The sequence below is a fragment of the Salvelinus alpinus genome, chromosome 1, assembly GCF_045679555.1.
Source record: "Salvelinus alpinus chromosome 1, SLU_Salpinus.1, whole genome shotgun sequence".
In the NCBI taxonomy this organism is placed as follows: domain Eukaryota; kingdom Metazoa; phylum Chordata; class Actinopteri; order Salmoniformes; family Salmonidae; genus Salvelinus; species Salvelinus alpinus.
This window is the reverse complement of record NC_092086.1, coordinates 17,064,906-17,090,406: the sequence shown is the minus strand read 5'-3', so window position 1 is coordinate 17,090,406 and position 25,501 is coordinate 17,064,906. Positions and strand designations below refer to the sequence as shown.

The following is a 25,501-nucleotide window of genomic DNA, read 5'->3' as shown; positions in this document are numbered from 1 at the left end:
TGAAAATATCACTACATTCCCTGTTATTTTAGACTTAAAACTGGTTTGTAGGTGATCAGTCCTGCCACTGATGCCTATGTGAACTGATCTGAACAGGTTTAGGCTGGTCATCTATGATAGGTAGGCAATAGCCGAGGTATAGACCTCGATCTGTATATCACTAACAAAACGCTATTATACATTATAACCTAGCCTACTTTACATAATATAAAATATCTTACTTGTTGCAAAAAACCTTTCTGAATGGATCAATGATTTCCCCCTCAGATCAATCATGTCCGTTTTAGCCCTTCTGTCTACATTCTCAGATATGTTCATAAAATAACAGATTGGAAGACAAGAAATAGCCTACTTTTAATGAATACAAATAAGTGTGAGACATGGCCTTGTGTTGCTGCACTGTCTATAACTACCTTAACAAACAGTGACTTATTATTATTAGTATTATTATTATTATTGACAGTTACCATGGAGAAGAGATGTCACAACTACATGTTCATGTGATTGCATTAAATCACCTAACTGTTTCGATATGTCTGTTAGTAAATGTTTTATTTCAAAGAATTAAAGAATTAGTTGTCACTGTGTTAACCACAACCAACATGCTGGATCTCTGTTTAGGGGTCAGTGTTAAAAAATGAGTCTCTCTGGGGAGAGAGAGGAGGGCGGCCCTGCCTCTAAAATGAGTCTCTCTGGGGAGAGAAAGGAGGGGGGCCCTGCCTCTAAAACGAGTCTCTCTGGGGAAGATTACTCCAAAGCTAAGAGGTGAGATGACAATATTGTTGAATCATTTATTAAGTTTATTTCCAAAATGCTTTATCCACAATTTTTTCACATTTGTGTTTTTAGATCAGAAATGATTGCTTATGGGTAGCCTTCAATGTTATTGTTCTCACATGTTTAATTCATAGATTTTAGATGTGTATGAAAATGTTAATTTTGTCAAAACGCTATAAATCCATTGTTTAGCTGGAATGGAATGTTCGCATCCTGTATATTTGACTGTGATATGTGGTTGTTTCACCTAGCCATCCTAAAATGTATGCCTTTTTAACCCTTGAATACACTACAAGTTTGAATTTCAGGCTGTACGGCAACTGTACTGTAAATCTCTTTGCGGCCGGTTTCCTGACAGAGATGGAATTTAGGATTCAGAGTATTTTAACGATGCATCTTTCCTACATCGGCCGAAGATGTAACATACGTTTCCCAAAACACCACTAAATGCGTCATTAGAGCATGTGTCAGTACTGATAGGATGGAAAGAAAGGGAGCGCTGCTCTCCAATCAGCTTTCTCCATTCAAATCTTTCCTTAACATGATAATTAATGTTTTAATTAATTTTTAATTAATTTTGTTTGCCCTAAGTTTGCCGAATCCAAGAATGGCGTAGCAGTCGGATGTGTCTTTGTCCTGTCTTGTCCCGTGTAAATTGTATTCGTATTTTTCGTATACATTTCGTATTTATTTTAATTTCACTTTCCATCTAGGAACTGAATATACATTCCTACATTCCGCCTCACCCAATGTGGTACGGACCTGCTATTTTTTATATACTTTTGAACCGTAACCCCAATCAGAAGCTAGCCAGATAACTAGCTACTAGCTAGTAGTCAGTTAGCCACTGCTGCGGTCTTCGCCCTTAACTCGGACACAGCCAGCTTCAATACCGGGCCGATACCTGCCAGTCTGCAAGCGCGATATCAACCCAGAGCATATAGGACTGCTTTTTCTCTACCACATCACCGGATTCCTGACGCAAGCTCTGGACAATTACACCGTATTATCACAGCTAGCTAGCTGCAACCGAGTGGCTACTACTGGCTAACACCTCTGTCCCGAAGCAAGCACCAGTTAGCCTTGAGCTAGCCTCGAGCTAGGCCCATCTGCCGGCTAGCTGCAGCGCGATATCAACCCAGAGCATATAGGACTGCTTTTTCTCTACCACATCACCGGATTCCTGACGCAAGCTCTGGACAATTACACCGTATCATCACAGCTAGCTAGCTGCAACCGAGTGGCTACTACTGGCTAACACCTCTGTCCCGAAGCAAGCACCAGTTAGCCTTGAGCTAGCCTCGAGCTAGGCCCATCTGCCGGCTAGCTGAAGAGCTAGTGCCACTGCCACGAAGCTAGCACCAGTTAGCAAACACTATTCTACAATTCACAACCTCTCTTTCGCCATCGCCATCTGGCTTGGATTCTCTGTCGACACAACCACGTCTGAGCAGACCCCCTCCGTCTGAGCAGACCACCCCCCGGGCTACTAACTTTACACGCCGCGTGCTAGCTTAGTGGAGGCCTCCTCTGCTCCATCTACGGCTGCCCCCTGGACACTATGATCACTTGGCTACATAGCTGATGCATGCTTGACTGTCCATTAATTCACGGTACTCCATTCTGTTTATTTGTGTCTTATCTGTCGGCTCTGTGCTTTAACTCAGGATCTGTGTGTAGTTAATCCGACCCTCTCTGCCTAGTCATCGCCATTTTTTACCTGTTGTTGCTGTGTCAGACTAGCACCCTGTTATTGCTGCTGTTATCTTACCTGTTGTTTTAGCTAGCTCTCCCAATCAAGACCTGCAATCACTTTATGCCTTATTGTATGTCTCTCTCAAATATCAATATGCCTTGCATACTGTTGTTCAGGCTAGTTTTCATTGTCATTGTTTTGGTTTGCAATGGACCCTGTAGTTCCACTCTCCGTACCTCTGATACCCCCTTTGTCCCACCCCCCACACATGCGGTGACCTCACCCATTGAGACCAGCATGTCCAGAGATACAACCTCTCTTATCATCACCCAGTGCCTGGGCTTGCCTCCGCTGTACCCGCGCCCCACCATACCCCTGTCTGCACATTATGCCCAGAATCTATTCTACCACGCCCATAAATCTGCTCCTTTTATTCTTTATCCCCAACGCTCTAGGCGACCAGTTTTGATAGCCTTTAGCCGCACCCTCATCCTACTACTCCTCTGTTCCTCGGGTGATGTGGAGGTAAACCCAGGCCCTGCATGTCCCCAGTCACCCTCATTTGTTGACTTCTGTGATCGAAAAAGCCTTGGCCTCATGCATGTCAACATCAGAAGCCTCCTCCCTAAGTTTGCCTTACTCACCGCTTTAGCACACTCTGCCAACCCTGATGTCCTTGCCGTGTCCGAATCCTGGCTTAGGAAGGCCACCAAAAATTCTGGGATTTCCATACCCAACTATAACACTTTCCGTCAAGATAGAACTGCCAAAGGGGGAGGAGTTGCAATCTACTGCAGAGATAGCCTGCAAAGTTCTGTCATACTTTCCAGGTCTATGCCCAAACAGTTCGAACTTCTAATTCTAAAAATTAATCTCTCCAGAAATAAGTCTCTCACTGTTGCCGCCTGCTACCGACCCCCCTCAGCTCCCAGCTGTGCCCTGGACACCATCTGTGAATTGATCGCTCCCCATCTAGCTTCAGAGTTTGTTCTGTTAGGTGACCTAAACTGGGATATGCTTAAAACTTCTCACGAGTCACCAACCCTGATCCGGGAGCACCCCCCACCACCCCCCCACTGAGTAGCATAGCTAGCATAGCGTCACAAGTAACTTGTAGCATCTAAATATCATTAAATCACAAGTCCAAGACACCAGATGAAAGATACAGGTCTTGTGAATAAAGCCACCATTTCAGATTTTTAAAATGTTTTACAGGGAAGACACAATATGTAAATCTATTAGCTAACCACGTTAGCAAAGGACACGATTTTTTTACTCCCAACAGTTTTTTCCTGCGTCAGTAGCTATCACTAATTCGACTAAATAAAAATATATATAGCCACTAACCAAGAAACAACTTCATAAGATGACAGTCTGATAACATATTTATGGTATAGCATAGTTTTTTTTTTGAAAAATGTGCATTTTTCAGGTATAAATCACAGTTCTACATTGCAGCTGCAATCTGAAATAGTGCTGACCCAGCCAGAACAATTACAGAGACCAACGTCATATAACGAATTACTCATCTTAAAACATTTCAGAAAAATACACAGCGTACAGATATTGAAAGCCCAACATCTGGTGAATCCAAACAATATTTCAGATTTATTAAATGTTTTATAACGAAAACAAAATGTAGCGCTAAATTAGCATAGCTATACCAGGCAGATTCGGCTAGGCGCCCACGGCCAGTTCACATGCACAACAGATATGATATAACATCGTAAATTGGGTCTTACTATGGCTGATCTTTCATCAGAATGTTGATCAAAGTGTCCTTTGTCAAGATGAGTCGTTGGTTCCGTTCAGAATTGTTCCTTTCCCACTCCATTTAGCACAGGTACTGGTCGAGTGGCACGGATCTCTCAAACGTAAATAAAATCAGACAACGGAACACCACAAAACTCCCGAAAAAATTCAAATAATCTGATTAAACTATATTGAAAAAACATACATTACGATGATATGGTCACATGTATCAAACAAAATTCGACACGGAGATAGTTTTCATCCATAACGCCAGCAAAACAGTACACAATCGCAGCTCCAACTCGTGCGAATCAGAAAACCGGAAGTTGTCGGTCACGCCAAAGAAATAGGTCTTATTTCACGTCAGTACCAGATAAACAAAGAATTTCTCCTCTGACGTCCTCTTGACACCCAGAGGAAGGCGAATGAAGTGTGTTTCTGGTCATAGGGGTCATGACCATATATAGGCAGAGCGTTGAAGCGAGCATAGACTTCTTGCATTCTACTTCTTGGTCAGGGAAAGTGCTGTCAAATGACTTGTGTATCACTCAGAGACAAAATTGAAACGGTTTTAGAAACTAGAGATTGTTTTCTTTCCAATGGTATTATTTATATGCATATAGTAAGAGCAATAATTGAATAAGAGGCAGTTTAATCTGTAGAGCAAATTATGCTAATGGGAAAATAGCACCCCCTGTATTCTCAAGAAGTTAGTCCTACAATCCAAGCTTGATGCCCTCAATCTCACACAAATCATCAAGGAACCCACCAGGTACAACCCTAAATCCGTAAACATGGGCACCCTAATAGACATTATCCTGACCAACCTGCCCTCCAAATACACCTCTGCTGTCTTCAATCAAGATCTCAGCGATCACTGCCTCATTGCCTGTATCCGCCACGGGTCCGCGGTCAAACGACCACCCCTCATCACTGTCAAACGCTCCCTAAAACACTTCTGCGAGCAGGCCTTTCTAATCGACCTGGCCCGGGTACCCTGGAAGGATATTGACCTCATCCCGTCAGTTGAGGATGCCTGGTCATTCTTTAAAAGTTACTTCCTCACCATATTAGACAAGCATGCTCCGTTCAAAAAATGCAGAACCAAGAACAGATATAGCCCTTGGTTCACTCCAGACCTGACTGCCCTCGACCAGCACAAAAACATCCTGTGGCGAACTGCAATAGCATCGAAGAGCCCCCGCGATATGCAACTGTTCAGGGAAGTCAGGAACCAATACACGCAGTCAGTCAGGAAAGCAAAGGACAGCTTTTTCAAGCAGAAATTTGCATCCTGTAGCTCTAACTCCCAAAAGTTCTGGGATACTGTAAAGTCCATGGAAAACAAGAGCACCTCCTCCCAGCTGCCCACTGCACTGAGGCTAGGTAACACGGTCACCACTGATAAGTCCGTGATAATCGAAAACTTCAACAAACATTTCTCAATGGCTGGCCATGCCTTCCTCCTGGCGACTCCAACCATGGCCAACAGCCCCGCCCCCCCCGCTGCTACTCGCCCAAGCCTCCCCAGCTTCTCCTTGACCCATATCCAGATAGCAGATGTTCTGAAAGAGCTGGAAAACCTGGACCCATACAAATCAGCTGGGCTTGACAATCTGGACCCCCTATTTCTGAAACTGTCCGCCGCCATTGTCGCACCCCCTATTACCAGCCTGTTCAACCTCTCCTTCGTATCATCTGAGATCCCCAAGGATTGGAAAGCTGCCGCGGTCATCCCCCTCTTCAAAGGGGGAGACACCCTGGACCCAAACTGTTACAGACCTATATCCATCCTGCCCTGCCTATCTAAGGTCTTCGAAAGCCAAGTCAACAAACAGATCACTGACCATCTCGAATCCCACCGTACCTTCTCCGCTGTGCAATCCGGTTTCCGAGCCGGTCACGGATGCACCTCAGCCACGCTCAAGGTACTAAACGATATCATAACCGCCATCGATAAAAGACATTACTGTGCAGCCGTCTTCATCGACCTGGCCAAGGCTTTCGACTCTGTCAATCACCATATTCTTATCGGCAGACTCAGTAGCCTCGGTTTTTCTAATGACTGCCTTGCCTGGTTCACCAACTACTTTGCAGACAGAGTTCAGTGTGTCAAATCGGAGGGCATGTTGTCCGGTCCTCTGGCAGTCTCTATGGGGGTACCACAGGGTTCAATTCTCGGGCCGACTCTTTTCTCTGTATACATCAATGATGTTGCTCTTGCTGCGGGCGATTCCCTGATCCACCTCTACGCAGACGACACCATTCTATATACTTCCGGCCCTTCCTTGGACACTGTGCTATCTAACCTCCAAACGAGCTTCAATGCCATACAACACTCCTTCCGTGGCCTCCAACTGCTCTTAAACGCTAGTAAAACCAAATGCATGCTTTTCAACCGTTCGCTGCCTGCACCCGCACGCCCGACTAGCATCACCACCCTGGACGGTTCCGACCTAGAATATGTGGACATCTATAAGTACCTAGGTGTCTGGCTAGACTGCAAACTCTCCTTCCAGACTCATATCAAACATCTCCAATCCAAAATCAAATCAAGAATCGGCTTTCTATTCCGCAACAAAGCCTCCTTCACTCACGCCGCCAAACTTACCCTAGTAAAACTGACTATCCTGCCGATCCTCGACTTCGGCGATGTCATCTACAAAATAGCTTCCAACACTCTACTCAGCAAACTGGATGCAGTTTATCACAGTGCCATTCGTTTTGTTACTAAAGCACCTTATACGACCCACCACTGCGACCTGTATGCCCTAGTCGGCTGGCCCTCGCTACATGTTCGTCGTCAGACCCACTGGCTCCAGGTCATCTACAAGGCTATGCTAGGTAAAGTGCCGCCTTATCTCAGTTCACTGGTCACGATGGCTACACCCACCCGCAGCACGCGCTCCAGCAGGTGTATCTCACTGATCATCCCTAAAGCTAAAACCTCATTTGGACGCCTTTCCTTCCAGTTCTCTGCTGCCTGCGACTGGAACGAATTGCAAAAATCTCTGAAGTTGGAGACTTTTATCTCCCTCAACAACTTTAAAAATCTGCTATCCGAGCAGCTAACCGATCGCTGCAGCTGTACATAGTCCATCTGTAAACTACCCACCCAATTTACCTACCTCACCCCCCATACTGCTTTTATTTATTTACTTTTCTGCTCTTTTGCACACCAGTACCAATATCTCTTCTTGCACATGATCATCTGATGATTTATCACTCCAGTGTTAATCTGCTAAATTGTAATTATTCGATTTATTGCCTACCTCATGCCTTTTGCACACATTGTATATAGATTCTCTTTTTTTTCTACCATGTTATTGACTTGTTTATTGTTTACTCCATGTGTAACTCTGTGTTGTCTGTTCACACTGCTATGCTTTATCTTGGCCAGGTCGTAATTGTAAATGAGAACTTGTTCTCAACTAGCCTACCTGGTTAAATAAAGGTGAAATAAAAATAAAAAATGACCTAATAATCCCCAGCTTCCAATTGGCTCATTCATCCCCCCTCATCTCTCCTGTAACTATTCCCCAGATCGTTGCAGGATAATACAACCAAACAGCCAAACAGGGAAATGGTTCCAATCATTTTTCCACCGTTCATTTTTTTTAAACATCAAAGCAGACATCATGCTAGACTACAAATCCCTGCAAGCTCCTACATGTCATCTCTAGCTGACACCTTTGCTAACAGGTATTGTGTCAATTTTAAACTTGCACAAGACAGTTCATAGAATTGTCCATTTAAAGAAATGTAGCCAATTTATTCATTACTACAGTACCAGTCAAAAGTTTGGCCACACCTACTCATTCCAGGGTTTTTGTAGTTCTTTTTCATTTTGGGGGGTAAATATAGTAAATATATTAAAAGATATTGTCCTAGAGAGAATAACACAGCTATCAAAGCGTCACGCCACGGTAAGCCTACACAAAACACAACCCTTATTTTAAGTGTTTCTAAAATACCCTTTGGGAAAAAATTATGGTGGAAAAACGATTGGAACCATTTCCTTATTTGACCGCTAGGTTTTATGGGTATTATGACTCATACTGTGGTACTGGTACTCTACAGGTTGGTCATCTCATCAGGGTGAGCGTTACTGTGGTCAATGTTTCCACCTAGTGGTCAAATACACAAGTGGAACCAGTAAAAGCCTACTGCCTATTCCCCCAGCAAATACAAGTGCAGCAATTGTACTCAATGCCAGTAAACCAAACGTATATAAGGGTTCTCCTACCCCGGATTGGGTCAATGTGATCTACATGATCTAAATTCTCGCAATGTGATCTACATGATTCGCTGCCTGTGCGGCTTATTTTACACATGATAGACCAAGTTACTCACTAGAATTTGTGAGTACTGAAATGCCATTTGATGTGCTGACCCCAACACCCCAGTGACCCTTCATTTCAAAGAGAGAGTTCACTCGCTTTGTGAGTTATTTTATTGGGGAATTGAACAAGTCAGCAAAAACAAATGTGTTGGAGACATCCAGAGAGTGATGTTCTGGATCCCTTCCTTGGATAGTTTAGTCCCCAGAGGTCTTAACCTACATAAGGACTATATTATGTTTTTGTGAAGGGCCCCTTTCTTTGTTAGTGTAGGCTTTCCCTGGAATGACGTTTTGATAACCGTGTAAGGAATGACGTTTTGATAACCGTGTAAATCTCTCGGAGGAGTTGACTTTTCGCAATATATCCGGCTCCATTTACTCTGATTCAAAACTGTTAATTAGCATCAAAGTAAAACTACTAGCTCCTGCACGTGATCTCTAGCTGACACCTTTGCTAAGAGGTTTTGTGTCAATTTAAAACTTGCACAAGACAGTTCACAGCACGGTCTATTTAAAGACATGTAGCCAATTTATTCATTACAATATTTAACTAACATTAGATAGTTAATCCAGAGATTAGCTTTGCATCGGCAGTCTCGCTCAGATCATCATGGCATTTCTAGTTCATTATGATAGCCACATTAGCAGCTAATTAGCGTTTCATTTTGGGAGGGTAAATACATGTGAATATATTGAGAAAAGTCACCTTTTCTTAGAGCGTTTTACACGGTTATCAAAACGTCACGGCAGGGGAAACACAGCCCTTATTTTCAATGTTTTTAAAATCCTTTATGGGAAAAATGATTGGAACCATTTCCCTGTTTGACTGCTAGGTTTTATGGGTACTATGACTCACAATGTGGCACTCTATAGTCTACCACACCCTCTCATTAGCACCACCAGGGCTGCATTCAGTATGTTTTACCTTCATGAACCTTCAATTGAACGGAAACGGCGGTGTACTGAAGGACCAGTTGAAAAACAGGGTTGGGTTGTAGGTTGGGGAACGTTGTCAGCATGGCCACAGCTGTTTAAATACATCACTCATTGCTTCAAGCAACACCTCGCCAAACGGGACCTAATGTAACCTAAAATCCATTCAAGAATGTTCAAGAAAGATTTGTGGAAACGTGTCCTTCACTTCAAATCGTTATGTAACGTAGCAAACTTTCAAGCAAACTGAACACAACTCAGCGGGAGACAATCGTAGACACTCATTCCACGTGGTGCCCTACACGAACTTGTCCATTCCCTTTGTGTGATTATTCTGATGCAGGCCATTGACGGCAGGAACGTTAATCTTTTAATCTTGCTTCAATAAACAAATCATGTTTAATGGTGAGCGAGTGTTGCAAATGTTTTTTTCTCTAATGATGATCACATGTTTTGGTCGCACCTCGACAAACGTTAGTTGAGCGCCTTCCACTACTTTCAATGCTTTCAGGAAATATAATGAGACCAATTAAAGACAGTAGCCTACAAGTAGCAAATATAACTCAATTGATTGAACATGAAATGCATTTCAATCTGAGTGAAATAGGCCTTTAGCCTTCTGTTTATATTTTAATGCAGTCATCCCAGTTTTAATTTGAAGAATAATTTTATACGTCGCATGTTTGTATTAATTGCGAAGACATTGGTAAGTTTATATTTGTAGTCAACTTTGTTCTGAAGTTATCGGCGGTCACAGAGAGAAGGATAAACCATGTGATTATTTTTGTTTATGACTTGCCAAATTAAATTAAGGTTAAATAAAATATGTTTCCCCATCTGAGCTGATAGTAGATGAGAGATGTAATGTTTCTCTCTGTTGTGTTGAAGCCCAATCAAGCAGGAGAGACCAGCCTCCCCTGTACCCAGCTGTGTGTCCATGAAGAGTGACTGGTCTATGGATCCACCTAGAGACTTCAGAGAGGGAGACTTTTCTACTGATCAAAGGTAAGAAGAACTCATGGTTCATGGTCAGTGAGTTAAACAACACTGTCTCTAGTCATTTCTCCTCTCCCATTTCCAAATTATTTTTGTTGTTTTCATAATCCATAGGCTAATCTTTTTTTTCCATTTTCATAGTCCTAAAACAATATTAAACAAACACAACATTCCCTCTCTCTGTGTGTGTGTGTGTGTGTGTGTGTGTGTGTGTGTGTGTGTGTGTGTGTGTGTGTGTGTGTGTGTGTGTGTGTGTGTGTGTGTGTGTGTGTGTGTGTGTGTGTGTGTGTGTGTGTGTGTGTGTGTGTGTGTGTGTACTCTCTGGATGAGGAAATTTAATCTCATGTTTTGTCCACAGAAACCAACAGGAGAGATCAGAGTCAGAGATTCTCAGTGGTCAGTCTTCCCAGAGTCATCAAACAGACCTGGCCTCCATATTCAGTGTATGTGATCCTGTTATGTACATTTGTTTTACTAAAATCGATCTGTCAATAATTCATTAATATGTGCATGCGAAAGCATTTATTCTCTTGCTTAACTTATTTACTTTATTTATTTCAGTTGCTTGAAGAGAATCTTATGACATTTGTGAAGAACGAGCTGAAGATGTTCAAGAGGATTCTTAGTCCAGAACTCCCAGAAGGCTTTGAGAGTCAGAAGCAGGATAAGGAAGTGGTGGATGCTGAAGATGAGAAGCAGGAGAGCAGTGCCAGAGAGGGGGCTCTGAAGATCACACTGCACATCCTGAGGAAAATGAACCAGAAGGAGCTTGCTGACACACTGGAGAAATGTAAGAGCTGTCTGCCTCAAGTTGAATGCTGTTTTATTGCAAACATTTAAAAGCTGTAACTAAAGTACAGCTAAAGTAGCTGTGTAACTCAATGATATTGTAGCAGCCTTAACACAACACCTAGTGACCTCATCAAGTAGCAGCAGGGCTGTGTTGTGTTGGAGAAAGAGAGAGAGAGAGAGAGAGAGAGAGAGAGAGAGAGAGAGAGAGAGAGAGAGAGAGAGAGAGAGAGAGAGAAAGAAGGAGAGAGAACATTAATAATGCCGTAAAAAATATTAATAATAATAGAATCAGTCACACCAGTGTGTAATGCATTATGAAAACATTTATACAGACAGTTAATAGAAAACAATGGTTATAATTTACAACATAGTCCTAAAACCACTGTAGGCATTAAAACAGACGTAATATCAATATCCTCTGTGTTAATTCTTCATTCAGATGAACTTGCTGTGATTTGCCAACGTGAACTCAAATCTAATCTAAAGAAGAAGTTTCAATGTGTATTTGAGGGGATCGCTAAACAAGGAAACCCAACACTTCTCAATAAAATCTACACAGAGCTCTACATCACAGAGGGTGGAAAAGGAGAGGTCAATAATGAACATGAGCTGAGACAGATTGAGACAACAACCAGGAAACAAGCAAGGCCAGAGACTGCAATCAAATGTAACGACATCTTCAAACCCTTAACTGGACAAGACAAACTTATCAGAACTGTGCTGACAAAGGGGGTCGCTGGCATTGGAAAAACAATCTCTGTGCAGAAGTTCATTCTGGACTGGGCTGAAGGAAAAGCAAATCAGGATGTCCAATTTGTATTTTCATTCCCTTTTCGGGAGCTGAATTTGATGAAAGGGGAAAAACACACTTTGACTGAACTTCTCAACCACTTCTCAGTGGAAACCAAACAATCAACAATCTCCAACTATGACAAGTACAAAGTTCTGTTCATCTTTGATGGTCTGGATGAGTGCCGACTGCCCCTAGACTTCCAGAAGAACAAGATCTGTTGTGACGTCACCAAGTCAACCTCAGTGGATGTTCTCCTGACAAATCTCATCAAGGGAAATCTGCTTCCCTCTGCTCTCCTCTGGATAACTACCCGACCTGCAGCAGCCAATAAGATCCCTTCAGGGTATGTTGACCAGGTGACAGAGGTACGAGGTTTCAATGACTCACAGAAGGAGGAGTACTTCAGGAAGAGATTCAGGGATCAGGATCTGGCCAGCAGAATCATCTCACACATAAAGACATCAAGGAGCCTCCACATCATGTGCCACATTCCAGTCTTCTGTTGGATTTCTGCAATAGTCCTTGAACATATGCTGAATCATAAGAGAGAAGAGATGCCCAAGACTCTGACTGAGATGTACACACACCTTGTGATGTTTCATATCCAACAGAAGAATGAAAAGTATCTTGGGAAAGAAGAGACAGGTCCACACTGGAATAAAGAGAGCATTCTGTCAATGGGAAAACTGGCTTTTCAACAGCTTGTGAATGGCAATCTGATTTTCTGTGTAGAAGACCTGAAAGAGGCTGGCATTGATGTCAATGAAGCCTCAGTTTACTCAGGATTGTGCACACAGCTCTTTAAAGAGGAATGTGTGCTGTACCAGGACAACGTGTACTGCTTCGTGCATCTGAGCATTCAGGAGTTTCTGGCTGCTGTATATGTGTTCCTCTCCTTCATCAACAACAATGAGAATCTAATGGCCAAACCGCAATCAGTATCAAGCTACTTTTTTGCACTGTTCAGAGACAAGCCTGAAGTTACTGTCTACAAGAGTGCTGTGGATAAAGCCTTACAAAGTGAGACGGGAAACCTGGACCTTTTCCTCCGCTTCCTTCTGGGCCTCTCACTGGAGTCCAATCAGAAGCACTTACGAGGTCTACTGACAACGACAAGAAGCAGCTCACAGAGCCATGAAGAAACAGTCAAGTACATCAAGGAGAAGATCAGGGAGAATCCCTCCCCAGAGAGGTGCATCAATCTGTTCCACTGTCTGAATGAACTGAATGACCATTCTCTAGTGGAGGAGATCCAAAGCTACCTGAGATCAGGAAGTGTCTCAGACGCCAAACTGTCACCTTCACAGTGGTCAGCTCTGGTCTTTGTGTTGCTGACTTCAGAAAAGGAGATGGATGTCTTTGACCTGAAGGAATACTCCAGATCAGAGGAAGGTCTTCTAAGGCTGCTGCCAGTGGTCAAAGCCTCCAGAGCTGCTCTGTGAGTACATACAAATACATTTAAGTACTAATCATCAGGAAGAAATATTCAGTTTAGAGAAAAATATGTATTATTGAAAAACATATTGAATCAGTGCATTGGTGTTCACATTAGTATAACAATATAACGATACAATTCTAGGAGACGGAAGATGAATCTATATGTTGTGTGAGAGAATAAACCAAATGCATCTGCCATTGTCCTTCTACACTACTCATGTTAAATTAACAGTCTGTTTTAATATCATTATGATCTATTTGCAGGCTGTCAGGCTGTGGAGTCACAGAGGAAGGCTGTGCTGCTCTGGTCTCAGCTCTGAAGTCAAACGCCTCACACCTGAGAGAGTTGGATCTGAGTAACAATGACCTGAAGGATTCAGGAGTGAAGCTGCTCTCTGCTGGACTGGGGAATCCCCACTGTAAACTTGAGACTCTGAGGTCAGTATTCCTATAGTTGGTCAACAAGTGGTAACTGTTTATCAGATCCACGTGTTTACCAGGCACACATACAGGTCCTTCGGGAAGTATTCAGACGCTTGACATTTTGTTATGTTACAGCGTTATTCTAATACTGATTAAATACAAAGTTGTACTCATCAGTCTACACACAATACCCCATAATGACAATGCGAAAATACGTTTTGGGGAATTTTTGCAAATTTATTCAAAAAAAAAACTGAATTATCTTATTTTCAGAAGTATTCAGACCCTTTGCTCGAAATTGAACTCAGGTGCATCCTTTTTCCGTTGATCATCCTTGAGATGTTTATACAATTTGATTTGAGTCGACCTGTGGTAAATTCAAGTGATTGGACATGATTTGGAAAGGCACACACCTGTCTATAATGTCCCACAGTTGACTGCATATGTCAGAGCAACAACCAAGCCATGAGGTCAAATATATTTTTCGTAGAGCTCCAAGACAGGATTGTGTCAAGGCACAGATCTGGGGAAGGGTACCAAAACATTTCTACAGAATTGAAGGTCCCCAAGAACACAGTGGACTCCATCAATTAAAAATTGAAGAAGTATCAGGCCTTTATGGTAGAGTGGCCAGAAGGAAGCCACTCCTCAGTAAAGGCACGACAGCTCCCTTAGAGTTTGCCAAAAGGCACCTAAACGCTGCTGGGTTTTTCACGCTTAACAATTTCTTGTGTGTATAAAGAATGTACCACCACACAAATGACATCCAGCAGGCCAGTGGTCAAAAACAGATTATTGATGAAAGAGGACAAAGGAGGCTGACACGAATTGTACAGAGCAACAGGCGGGCTACAGTTAGTCAACATTGCAGGCTGCTGGTGGTAGTGCGATGGTGGCCCTTTGGTGGCCCTTTGATAAAAGTGGAGCATTGTTTTAATGCCACAGGATATCTGAACATCATTGCCAATCAGATGCATCCCTTCATGCCAGCAGTGTATCCATCTGCAAATATATTTTCTTCAGCAGGATAACGCCCCATGCCACAATACTAGGATTGTCCAGGAATGGTTCCACGAACATGATAGTGAATTCAGCTTACTGCAGTGGCCTGCCACGTCACCAGATCTCAAACCAATTGAGCGTCTGTGTGATGAGATGGAACAAGCTATTTGGAGTAGAGATCCACTACCAGCCAACTTAACACAACTGTGGGAAGCATTGGAGTCAACATGGGCCAGCATCCCTGTCTAACGCATTTCGACACCTTGTAGAATCCATGCCTTGACGAATTTTGGCTGTTTAGAGGGCAAAAGTGGGTGCAACTCAATATTAGGAAGGTGTTCCTAATGTTTAGTACACTCAGTGTAGTACACACCATATGTATTTGGACAGTGAAGCTTACAGTTTTAAATCTGGTGCTATACTCCAGCATTTTGGATTTGAGATAGAATGCTTCATAATAGACGACAGTACAGAACGTCACCTTTAATTTGAAGGTATTCATATATATCTGTTTTACCATTTACAAATGAAAAGCACTTTATGTATCTAGTTCTCCCATTTGAAGAAGTCCTAATTACTTGGACAAATTCACTTTTTAGTGTATTAAAGAAGTCAAAAGTTTAGTACTTGGTCCAATATTCATATTCGACTTATGCTAGGCACTGTAAATAAAGTGTTCTCATTTCTAAACGGTGAAACAGATACGTATAAAAAATACCATAAAATAAAAGGTGACATTATATACTGTCACCTCATATGAAACATTTGATCTCAAATCGAAAATGCTTGAGTATAGAGATAATTTAAAACGTGTTTCTTCTCTGTCAAAATAGATATGGTGTGGACTGTATACTCAATGCAATCTAAATCTGATACCTCACTGTCTGTCTTTTGACTGATACTGTTTTTTATAATGGTCTGGTCAGTCTAGTCAAATATTTGTACTATACATTGTTTGTCTCTACAAGCAATACTTTGATAAAAAACATGTTTTTATAATGATACATTCATTTATGAATAGATATGGCAGGTTTCAGGACACTGATATATCTGAAAATGTTACAAAATATATACTGCCACTATTTTCACCACCAAAGAATAGCAGTGTGGTTTTAATATGATTTGACTCTTTGCAGACTGTCAGGCTGTCTAGTCACAGAGAAAGGCTGTACTTCTCTGGTCTCAGCTCTGAAGTCAAACCCCTCACACCTGAGAGAGCTGGACCTGAGCTACAATCACCCAGGAGACTCAGGAGTCAGACTGCTCTCTGCTAGACTGGAGGATCCACACTGCAGACTGGAGAAACTCAGGTATGTAGAGGGTTTATGTCAATGTTCATATCAGACGTGTTTGAGTTATCAGGCTAGCTAAGTGGTGCTTCATATACAGCACTTCTGTAACAACTTGAACTGCGGGACTCAACACGTTACAGAAACAGATTCATTGTATAGGAAGCTCTGAGGACAGGTCGTCTGGATATTGGACAACCAATATACTGGCAGATGCAAACAGATCATCATCTTTAGCGGACACTAGTTCAAGAGGGCTTAAAAAAAATGGTTTTCAATTTTGTTCATACTGATGAACTGGCGTTTGAGTTGTGTCGTTGCAATATCAGCATTCCCTTATCTGTAGTGTATCTTGGTATGCATCAATCAAGACTACGTTTAAACTGTGTGCAGCGCAATGGACATATAACGCACGGTGTCTCGGGAAAGACTGCCTGGTTTGTTAATACTCAGTACAGGTCCAGGCTGCAACCTGAACCTACAGGCTGTGGTGAGAACGTTTGGTTCAGGGAGTCTCAAGTTGGATTTATTTGATTTAATTAAATGTCCCTTGAATATTCCAGCCCATTTGTGTATTCGCCAGACAAAGCCCGCAGAGTAGCCGGTGAATGTATACTAATTTATCATTTTGTCCTCATTGTTAGGCTATTTGAGGTGCAATTTGTATATAAAGTTCATAAATACACTACATGACCAGAAGTATGTGGACACATGCTCGTCGATCATTTTATTCCAAAATCATGGGCATTAATATGGAGTTGGTTCCCCCTTTGCTGCTATAACAGCCTCCACTCTTCTGGGAATGCTTTCCACCTGATGTTGGAACATTGCTGCGGGGACTTGCTTCCATTCAGCCACATGAGCATTAGTCAGGTCGTGCACTGATGTTGGGCGATTAGGCCTGGCTCACAGTTGGCATTTCAATTCATCCCAAATGTGTTTGATGGGGTTGAGGTCAGGTAGCATCCTCTCGGCATCCGCCAAACCCAGATTCATCCATTGGTCTGCAAGATGGTGTAGCATGATTCCTCACTCCATAGAGCCCGTTTCCACTGCTCCAGAGTCCAACGGCGGCAAGCATTACACCACTCCAGTCGACGCTTGGCATTGCGCACAGGGATCTTTTTCATGAAGCTCCCAACGAACAGTTCTTGTGCTGACGTTGTTTCCAGAGGCAGTTTGGAACTCAGTGAGTCTTTTAACCGAGGACAGATGATTTTTACGCGTTTCAGCACTCGGCGGTCCCGTTATGTGAGATTGAGTGGCCTGCCACTTCGCAGCTGAGCCGTTGTCCTAGACATTTCCACTTAACGATAACAACACTTCCAGTTGACAGGGGCAGCTCTAGCAGGGTAGAAATGTGACAAACTGACTTGGTAGAAAGGTGGCATCCTATGACGGTGCCACGTTGAAAGTCACTGCGCTCTTCAGTACGGGCCATTCTACTGTCAATGTTTGTCTATGGAGATTGCATGGGGGTGTGCTCGATTTTATACACCTGTCAGCAATGGGTGTGGCTGAAATAGCCAAATCCACTAATTTGAAGGGGTGTCCACATACTTTTGTGTATATATAATGTAGCAGCTAAATTGCAGCTACATATTGTATATAGTACACTGCATAATGAAACAATCCCTTGTAAACTAGTGTTTTGAGGGTGGACTGACTGTTTATTTGACTTTGTAATAGACTGGACTTGCACAGCAACTTCTATCCAAACTGGGAGAGGGTGGTTCCGTCATTAAAAAAAAATATGTGTATGTAACCTTTATATAATCCAGGCAAGTCAGTTAACAACAAATTGTTACTTATGATGACAGCCTAGATTCATATTCAGTTACAATCTACAATGTTAGAATTTCCAACTTGAATTACTCAACAAGGAATTGCGTCATTGACACCAACCAAGTCTAGAAATGGCCGCATTGTGACACTGGGTATAACTTTGTGAAATGTTAGGTGAAAGATGTGAAAATGACGATCAAATAGGCCTACCAATAAACAGCTAAAGCAAAGCTATTCAGTCCCTGGCACCACAGAAAACCAATCATCGATTCGATAGGCCTGCAGTCGCATAGACTTGTCGCATTTTCAGCCCCATGGTACAGTCTATAGCAGGGTTCCCCAACTGACGGACAAATTTGGACCACGGGTGGTTTTATTTGCCCCCCCCCCCTCCCCTCCCAAGTTTTCTGAACAAAAAATATATATATATACAGCACCAGTCGAAAGTTTGGACACACCTACTCATTCAAGTGTTTTTCTTTATTTTCAATATTTTCTACATTGTAGAATAATAGTGAAGACATCAAAACTATGAAATAACACATATGGAATCATGTAGTAACCAGTAAAAAGTGTTAAACAAATGAAATATATTTATTATTTTAGATTCTTCAAAGTAGCCACCCTTTGCCTTGATGACAGTTTTGCACACTCTTGGCATTTTCTCAACCAGCTTCACCTGGAATGATTATCCAACAGTCTTGAAGGAGTTCCCACATACACTACCTTTGAAAAGTTTGGGATCACTTAGAAATGTCCTTGTTTTTGAAAGAAAAGCGCATGTTTGTCCATTAAAATAACATAAAATTGATCAGAAATACAGTGTAGACATTGTTAATGTTGTAAATGACTATTATAGCTGGAAACGGCAGATTTTTTATGGAATGTCTACATAGGCGTACAGAGGTCCATTATCAGCAACCATCACTCCTGTGTTCCAATGGCACGATGTGTTAGCTAATCCAAGTTTATCAATTTAAAAGGCTAATTGATCATTAGAAAACCCTTTTGCAATTATGTTAGCAAAGCTGAAAACATTTGTTCTGTTTAAAGAAGCAATAAAACTGGCCTTCTTTAGACTAGTTAAGTATCTGGAGCATCAGCATTTGTGGGTTCATTTACATGCTCAAAATGGCCAGAAACAAATAACTTTCTTCTGAAACTCGTCAGTCTATTCTTGTTCTGAGAAATGAAGGCTATTCCATAGAAACTGAAGATCTCGTACAACGCTGTGTACTACCCCCTTCACAGAACAGCGCAAACTGGCTCTCACCAGAATAGAAAGAGGAGTGGGAGGCCCCGGTGCACAACTGAGCAAGAGGACAAGTACATTAGAGTGTCTAGTTTGAGAAACAGATGCCTCACAAGTCCTCAACTGGCAGCTTCATTAAATAGTACCAGCAAAACACCAGTCTCAACGTCAACAGTGAAGAGGAGACTCCGGGATGCTGGCCTTCTAGGCAGAGTTCCTCTGTCTAGTCTCAACGTCAACAGTGAAGAGGCGACTCTGGGATGCTGGCCTTCTAGGCAGAGTTCCTCTGTCTAGTCTCAACGTCAACAGTGAAGAGGCGACTCTGGGATGCTGGCCTTCTAGGCAGAGTTACAAAGAAAAAGCCATATCTCTGTCAGGGGCCGGGGTTCTTTTGCCCATCTTAATCTTTTCTTTTAATTGGCCAGTCTGAGATATGGCTTTTTCTTTGCAACTCTGCCTGAATGGTAGTGTATGCTGAGGACACATGTTGGCTGCTTTTCCTTCACTCTGCGGTCCAACTCATCCCAAACCATCTCAATTGGGTTTAGGTCGGGTGATTGTGGAGGCCAGGTCATCTGATGCAGCACTCCATGAGAGTGACCGGTCATTGTCCTGTTGGTTACTACATGATTCCATATGTGTTATTTCAAAGTTTTGATGTTGTCACTTTTGTTCTACAATGTGGAAAATATAAACAATTAAGAAAAACCCTTGAATGAGTAGATGTATCCACACTTTGGACTGGTACTGTATATATTGTTGGATATAAAAGAAAACCAGCTCTAAGTGATTTAATTTAAGACATCTGTTCCCAACCCACCATAATAGACACGTGATCATAAAGATATGTAAGCAAGGTTTGAAATGATTATCTTTTAGCCAAACATCTTATCTGTTTTTGGCTTCTTGCGGTCAATTTGCAGCCTATTAATTATTTGTAATTATGTTCCCCCCCGACCATCCACTCAAGAAATCGGCCCGCGGCTGAATCTAGTTGATGATCCCTGGCCTATAGGCTGAGTCTAGTTGATGATCCCTGGCCTATAGGCTGAATCTAGTTGATGATCCCTGGCCTATAGGCTGAATCTAGTTGATGGTCCCTGGCCTATAGGCTGAATCTAGTTGATGGTCCCTGGCCTATAGGCTGAATCTAGTTGATGATCCCTGGCCTATAGGATGAATCTAGTTGATGATCCCTGGCCTATAGGCTGAATCTAGTTGATGGTCCCTGGCCTATAGGCTGAATCTAGTTGATGATCCCTGGCCTATAGGCTGAATCTAGTTGATGATCCCTGGCCTATAGGCTGAATCTAGTTGATGGTCCCTGGCCTATAGGCTGAATCTAGTTCATGGTCCCTGGCCTGTAGGCTGAATCTAGTTGATGGTCCCTGGCCTATAGGCTGAATCTAGTTGATGATCCCTGGCCTATAGGCTGAATCTAGTTGATGGTCCCTGGCCTATAGGCTGAATCTAGTTGATGATCCCTGGCCTATAGGCTGAATCTAGTTGATGGTCCCTGGCCTATAGGCTGAATCTAGTTGATGGTCCCTGGCCTATAGGCTGAATCTAGTTGATGATCCCTGGCCTATAGGCTGAATCTAGTTGATGGTCCCTGGCCTATAGGCTGAATCTAGTTCATGGTCCCTGGCCTATAGGCTGAATCTAGTTCATGGTCCCTGGCCTATAGGCTGAATCTAGTTCATGGTCCCTGGCCTATAGGCTGAATCTAGTTCATGGTCCCTGGCCTATAGGCTGAATCTAGTTGATGATTCCTGGTCTATAGGCTGAATCTAGTTGATGATCCCTGGCCTATAGGCTGAATCTAGTTGATGGTCCCTGGCCTATAGGCTGAATCTAGTTGATGGTCCCTGGCCTATAGGCTGAATCTAGTTGATGGTCCCTGGCCTATAGGCTGAATCTAGTTGATGATCCCTGGCCTATAGGCTGAATCTAGTTGATGGTCCCTGGCCTATAGGCTGAATCTAGTTGATGATCCCTGGCCTATAGGCTGAATCTAGTTGATGATCCCTGGCCTATAGGCTGAATCTAGTTGATGATCCCTGGCCTATAGGCTGAACCTAGTTGATGATCCCTGGCCTATAGGCTGAATCTAGTTGATGGTCCCTGGCCTATAGGCCTAATTTGCTTTCTGGCTGATACATTAAATGTTGTTTTTATTTTAAGGAGGGGGGGGGACGGGGACTCCCACCTTGCGGGGGTCCTGAGAAACTGTGTTACACAAGTGCTGATCGTGTGTGTGTGTGTGTGTCTGTGTGTGCCTGAGTGAGTTCACATGTATCACTCAATGACTGTCTGTTCTTCTGCTTACCACTACAGTGTGGAACATGGTGGAGAGTACACAATGAAGCCTGGGCTTAGAAAATGTAAGTGTTGACTGCTGTGAAGAATATGACAAAGAATAAGTCTTAATTCAAGTTAAGTCAAAGTCAAAGACCACCATCATTACTTACTTGGTCATATTAAATATAATATGTAGTTCTACAGAAGCAGAAATCAGGGACACCAACGTTTAGAAAGAGTTGCTTTGACAATGTGTGTCTGTGTATGTGTTTGGCGTGCTCGTGTTACATTAGAAATGTGTGTGTAATTAATCAGAATAAGTGTGTTTTATATTACCGTACAGTATAACATATGATCATTCAACAAGCCTCAAGTTACCTTAACTTCTCCTTTTGACACCTAGAAACATCTACATTAAATTAATTTGTGAAAAGTGAGTTAACATTCTAATGTGAATGATGATGATTTCTAATATTATGTCTGGTTTCATCCATCAGATGCCTGTGATCTCACACTGGACCCAAACACAGTAAACAGACACCTCTCTCTGTCTGAGGAGAACAGAAAGGTGACATGTAGGAGAGAGGAGCAGCCGTATCCTGATCACCCAGAGAGATTTCAGGACAGGGAACAGGTGCTGTGTAGAGAGGGTCTGACTGGGCGCTGTTACTGGGAGGTAGAGTGGAGTGGGAAAGGGGCTGATATAGGAGTGACATATAAAGGAATCAGCAGGAGAGGAAGGGGTTATGACTGTGTGATTGGATACAATGACAAGTCCTGGAGTCTGGACTGCTATGACAACAGTTACACTGCCTGGCATAATAATAATCCCACTACCATAGACGTCCCCTCCTCCAGCTCCCACAGAGTAGGAGTGTATCTGGACTGGCCAGCCGGCACTCTGTCCTTCTACAGAGTCTCCTCTGACACACTGACCCACCTGTACACATTCTACACCACATTCACTGAGCCCCTCTATCCAGGGTTTCATGTTTGGGATGACTCCTCAGTGTCCCTGTGTCAAACACAACATGATGTTTCACTCTAATCCTGGTCATGTTCAGTAAGACACACTGGAGCAACAATGTAGAATATCTCTCTAGTGTATAAACATATGTTACAGACTTTCGTTTATTTTTTCTATAATATTTGAGGTTGGACATTAGCATGTTGGGCGCACCAATTGGTGTCACCTCGTTAGTCAGTATGTGTTACACCTGTGCTGGCTTGTCATCTCGTTAGTCGGGTGATGTTTCACCTGTGTGGCTGGCCCAGTGCTCCAGTTGGCTTGGAAGATTTGGAGGGTCAACGTTTTTAGTTGGCGCTCCCCATTTTGATTTCTAGAAAACAATCCTTTATCTGATCTTGCCTGTTTTAGATTTGCTTCACTTTTTGGTTTGCTTCCTGTCTTTGGGATTTTCTTTTGTTTACCTTTTCTTGGTGAATTTAGTGGGTCTCATGGTGGGTGTCTTTTAGGTTCCAGTTGTTGTTACTGGTCATCTTTCAGTGGACACCCCCATGGCTGTTTTTCAGAACCCCTCCTAAAACCCCATCTGTTTCCTTTTGGGTGCTGTCAGTGACTCTTTGTTATTTCCCTCTTCTGTTTAAGCGACAATTTTTGGTGTCTTGCTGGGTAACATGACAATGATTATAAATATTCATCAATAAACACCATTGAGTTGACAGACATTGTCAACTAGAGTCTTTCATTAATATAATGAATCACCACACTGTGTTGTAAAAACTGTTTTCATTTACAAATCATTGATCTTGTTATTATTGGGCTTCTTGGTGTTTGTAAATATTGTTGTCTGTAGAATGTTTATGTTGTTTGTGATCAAGTTTTTATATTTTTGGGATTGACAAGACAAACAAAAACAAATAACCTGCATTACGCAAATACACATTTATCCCCCGTTCTCCATCCCACCCACAGGACCTTCTCCCCCCTTCCCGTTCTCCATCCCACCCACAGGACCTTCTCCCCCCTTCCCGTTCTCCATCCCACCCACAGGACCTTCTCCCCCCTTCCCGTTCTCCATCCCACCCACAGGACCTTCTCCCCCCTTCCCGTTCTCCATCCCACCCACAGGACCTTCTCCCCCCTTCCCGTTCTCCATCCCACCCACAGGACCTTCTCCCCCCTTCCCGTTCTCCATCCCACCCACAGGACCTTCTCCCCCCTTCCCGTTCTCCATCCCACCCACAGGACCTTCTCCCCCCTTCCCGTTCTCCATCCCACCCACAGGACCTTCTCCCCCCTTCCCGTTCTCCATCCCACCCACAGGACCTTCTCCCCCCTTCCCGTTCTCCATCCCACCCACAGGACCTTCTCCCCCCTTCCCGTTCTCCATCCCACCCACAGGACCTTCTCCCCCCTTCCCGTTCTCCATCCCACCCACAGGACCTTCTCCCCCCTTCCCGTTCTCCATCCCACCCACAGGACCTTCTCCCCCCTTCCCGTTCTCCATCCCACCCACAGGACCTTCTCCCCCCTTCCCGTTCTCCATCCCACCCACAGGACCTTCTCCCCCCTTCCCGTTCTCCATCCCACCCACAGGACCTTCTCCCCCCTTCCCGTTCTCCATCCCACCCACAGGACCTTCTCCCCCCTTCCCGTTCTCCATCCCACCCACAGGACCTTCTCCCCTCTTCCCGTTCTCCATCCCACCCACAGGACCTTCTCCCCCCTTCCCGTTCTCCATCCCACCCACAGGACCTTCTCCCCCCTTCCCGTTCTCCATCCCACCCACAGGACCTTCTCCCCTCTTCCCGTTCTCCATCCCACCCACAGGACCTTCTCCCCTCTTCCCGTTCTCCATCCCACCCACAGGACCTTCTCCCCCCTTCCCGTTCTCCATCCCACCCACAGGACCTTCTCCCCCCTTCCCGTTCTCCATCCCACCCACAGGACCTTCTCCCCCCTTCCCGTTCTCCATCCCACCCACAGGACCTTCTCCCCCCTTCCCGTTCTCCATCCCACCCACAGGACCTTCTCCCCCCTTCCCGTTCTCCATCCCACCCACAGGACCTTCTCCCCCCTTCCCGTTCTCCATCCCACCCACAGGACCTTCTCCCCCCTTCCCGTTCTCCATCCCACCCACAGGACCTTCTCCCCCCTTCCCGTTCTCCATCCCACCCACAGGACCTTCTCCCCCCTTCCCGTTCTCCATCCCACCCACAGGACCTTCTCCCCCCTTCCCGTTCTCCATCCCACCCACAGGACCTTCTCCCCCCTTCCCGTTCTCCATCCCACCCACAGGACCTTCTCCCCCCTTCCCGTTCTCCATCCCACCCACAGGACCTTCTCCCCCCTTCCCGTTCTCCATCCCACCCACAGGACCTTCTCCCCTCTTCCCGTTCTCCATCCCACCCACAGGACCTTCTCCCCCCTTCCCGTTCTCCATCCCACCCACAGGACCTTCTCCCCCCTTCCCGTTCTCCATCCCACCCACAGGACCTTCTCCCCCCTTCCCGTTCTCCATCCCACCCACAGGACCTTCTCCCCCCTTCCCGTTCTCCATCCCACCCACAGGACCTTCTCCCCTCTTCCCGTTCTCCATCCCACCCACAGGACCTTCTCCCCCCTTCCCGTTCTCCATCCCACCCACAGGACCTTCTCCCCCCTTCCCGTTCTCCATCCCACCCACAGGACCTTCTCCCCCCTTCCCGTTCTCCATCCCACCCACAGGACCTTCTCCCCCCTTCCCGTTCTCCATCCCACCCACAGGACCTTCTCCCCCCTTCCCGTTCTCCATCCCACCCACAGGACCTTCTTACTTATGTCCATATCATTTATCCCCTCTTCCCGTTCTCCATCCCACCCACAGGACCTTCTTACTTATGTGCATATATTAAAGTCATGATTTATACTGCCAAGTGTTGTCGTCCATATGTTAATATTCTCTGATTTTGCACCATGCAGTTGAGA

General features: G+C 44.1%; 2 protein-coding genes across 8 annotated transcripts in view; one reads left to right on the top strand and one right to left on the bottom strand.

Annotated features, from left to right (window-relative positions):
- LOC139571038 (NLR family CARD domain-containing protein 3-like) overlaps window positions 1–25,501 on the top strand; it is a 388,726-nt gene that overhangs the window by 283,779 nt on the left and 79,446 nt on the right. Inside the window, exons 2-10 of one of the 2 annotated variants that reach the window (XM_071393726.1) lie at window positions 622–765; window positions 10,389–10,505; window positions 10,855–10,939; window positions 11,058–11,286; window positions 11,728–13,519; window positions 13,783–13,956; window positions 16,080–16,253; window positions 21,607–21,653; window positions 22,068–23,517. In XM_071393726.1, the coding sequence (XP_071249827.1) occupies window positions 638–765; window positions 10,389–10,505; window positions 10,855–10,939; window positions 11,058–11,286; window positions 11,728–13,519; window positions 13,783–13,956; window positions 16,080–16,253; window positions 21,607–21,653; window positions 22,068–22,618 (3,297 nt within the window). In that variant the 5' untranslated portion in view covers window positions 622–637 and the 3' untranslated portion in view covers window positions 22,619–23,517. Of the gene's footprint in view, window positions 1–621; window positions 766–10,388; window positions 10,506–10,854; window positions 10,940–11,057; window positions 11,287–11,727; window positions 13,520–13,782; window positions 13,957–16,079; window positions 16,254–21,606; window positions 21,654–22,067; window positions 23,518–25,501 lie in introns of those variants that run through there. The other variant, XM_071393561.1, reaches the window with a different exon arrangement.
- Window positions 1–25,501, bottom strand: part of LOC139571472 (NACHT, LRR and PYD domains-containing protein 12-like) — a 278,699-nt gene that overhangs the window by 199,027 nt on the left and 54,171 nt on the right. The window lies entirely within an intron of this gene.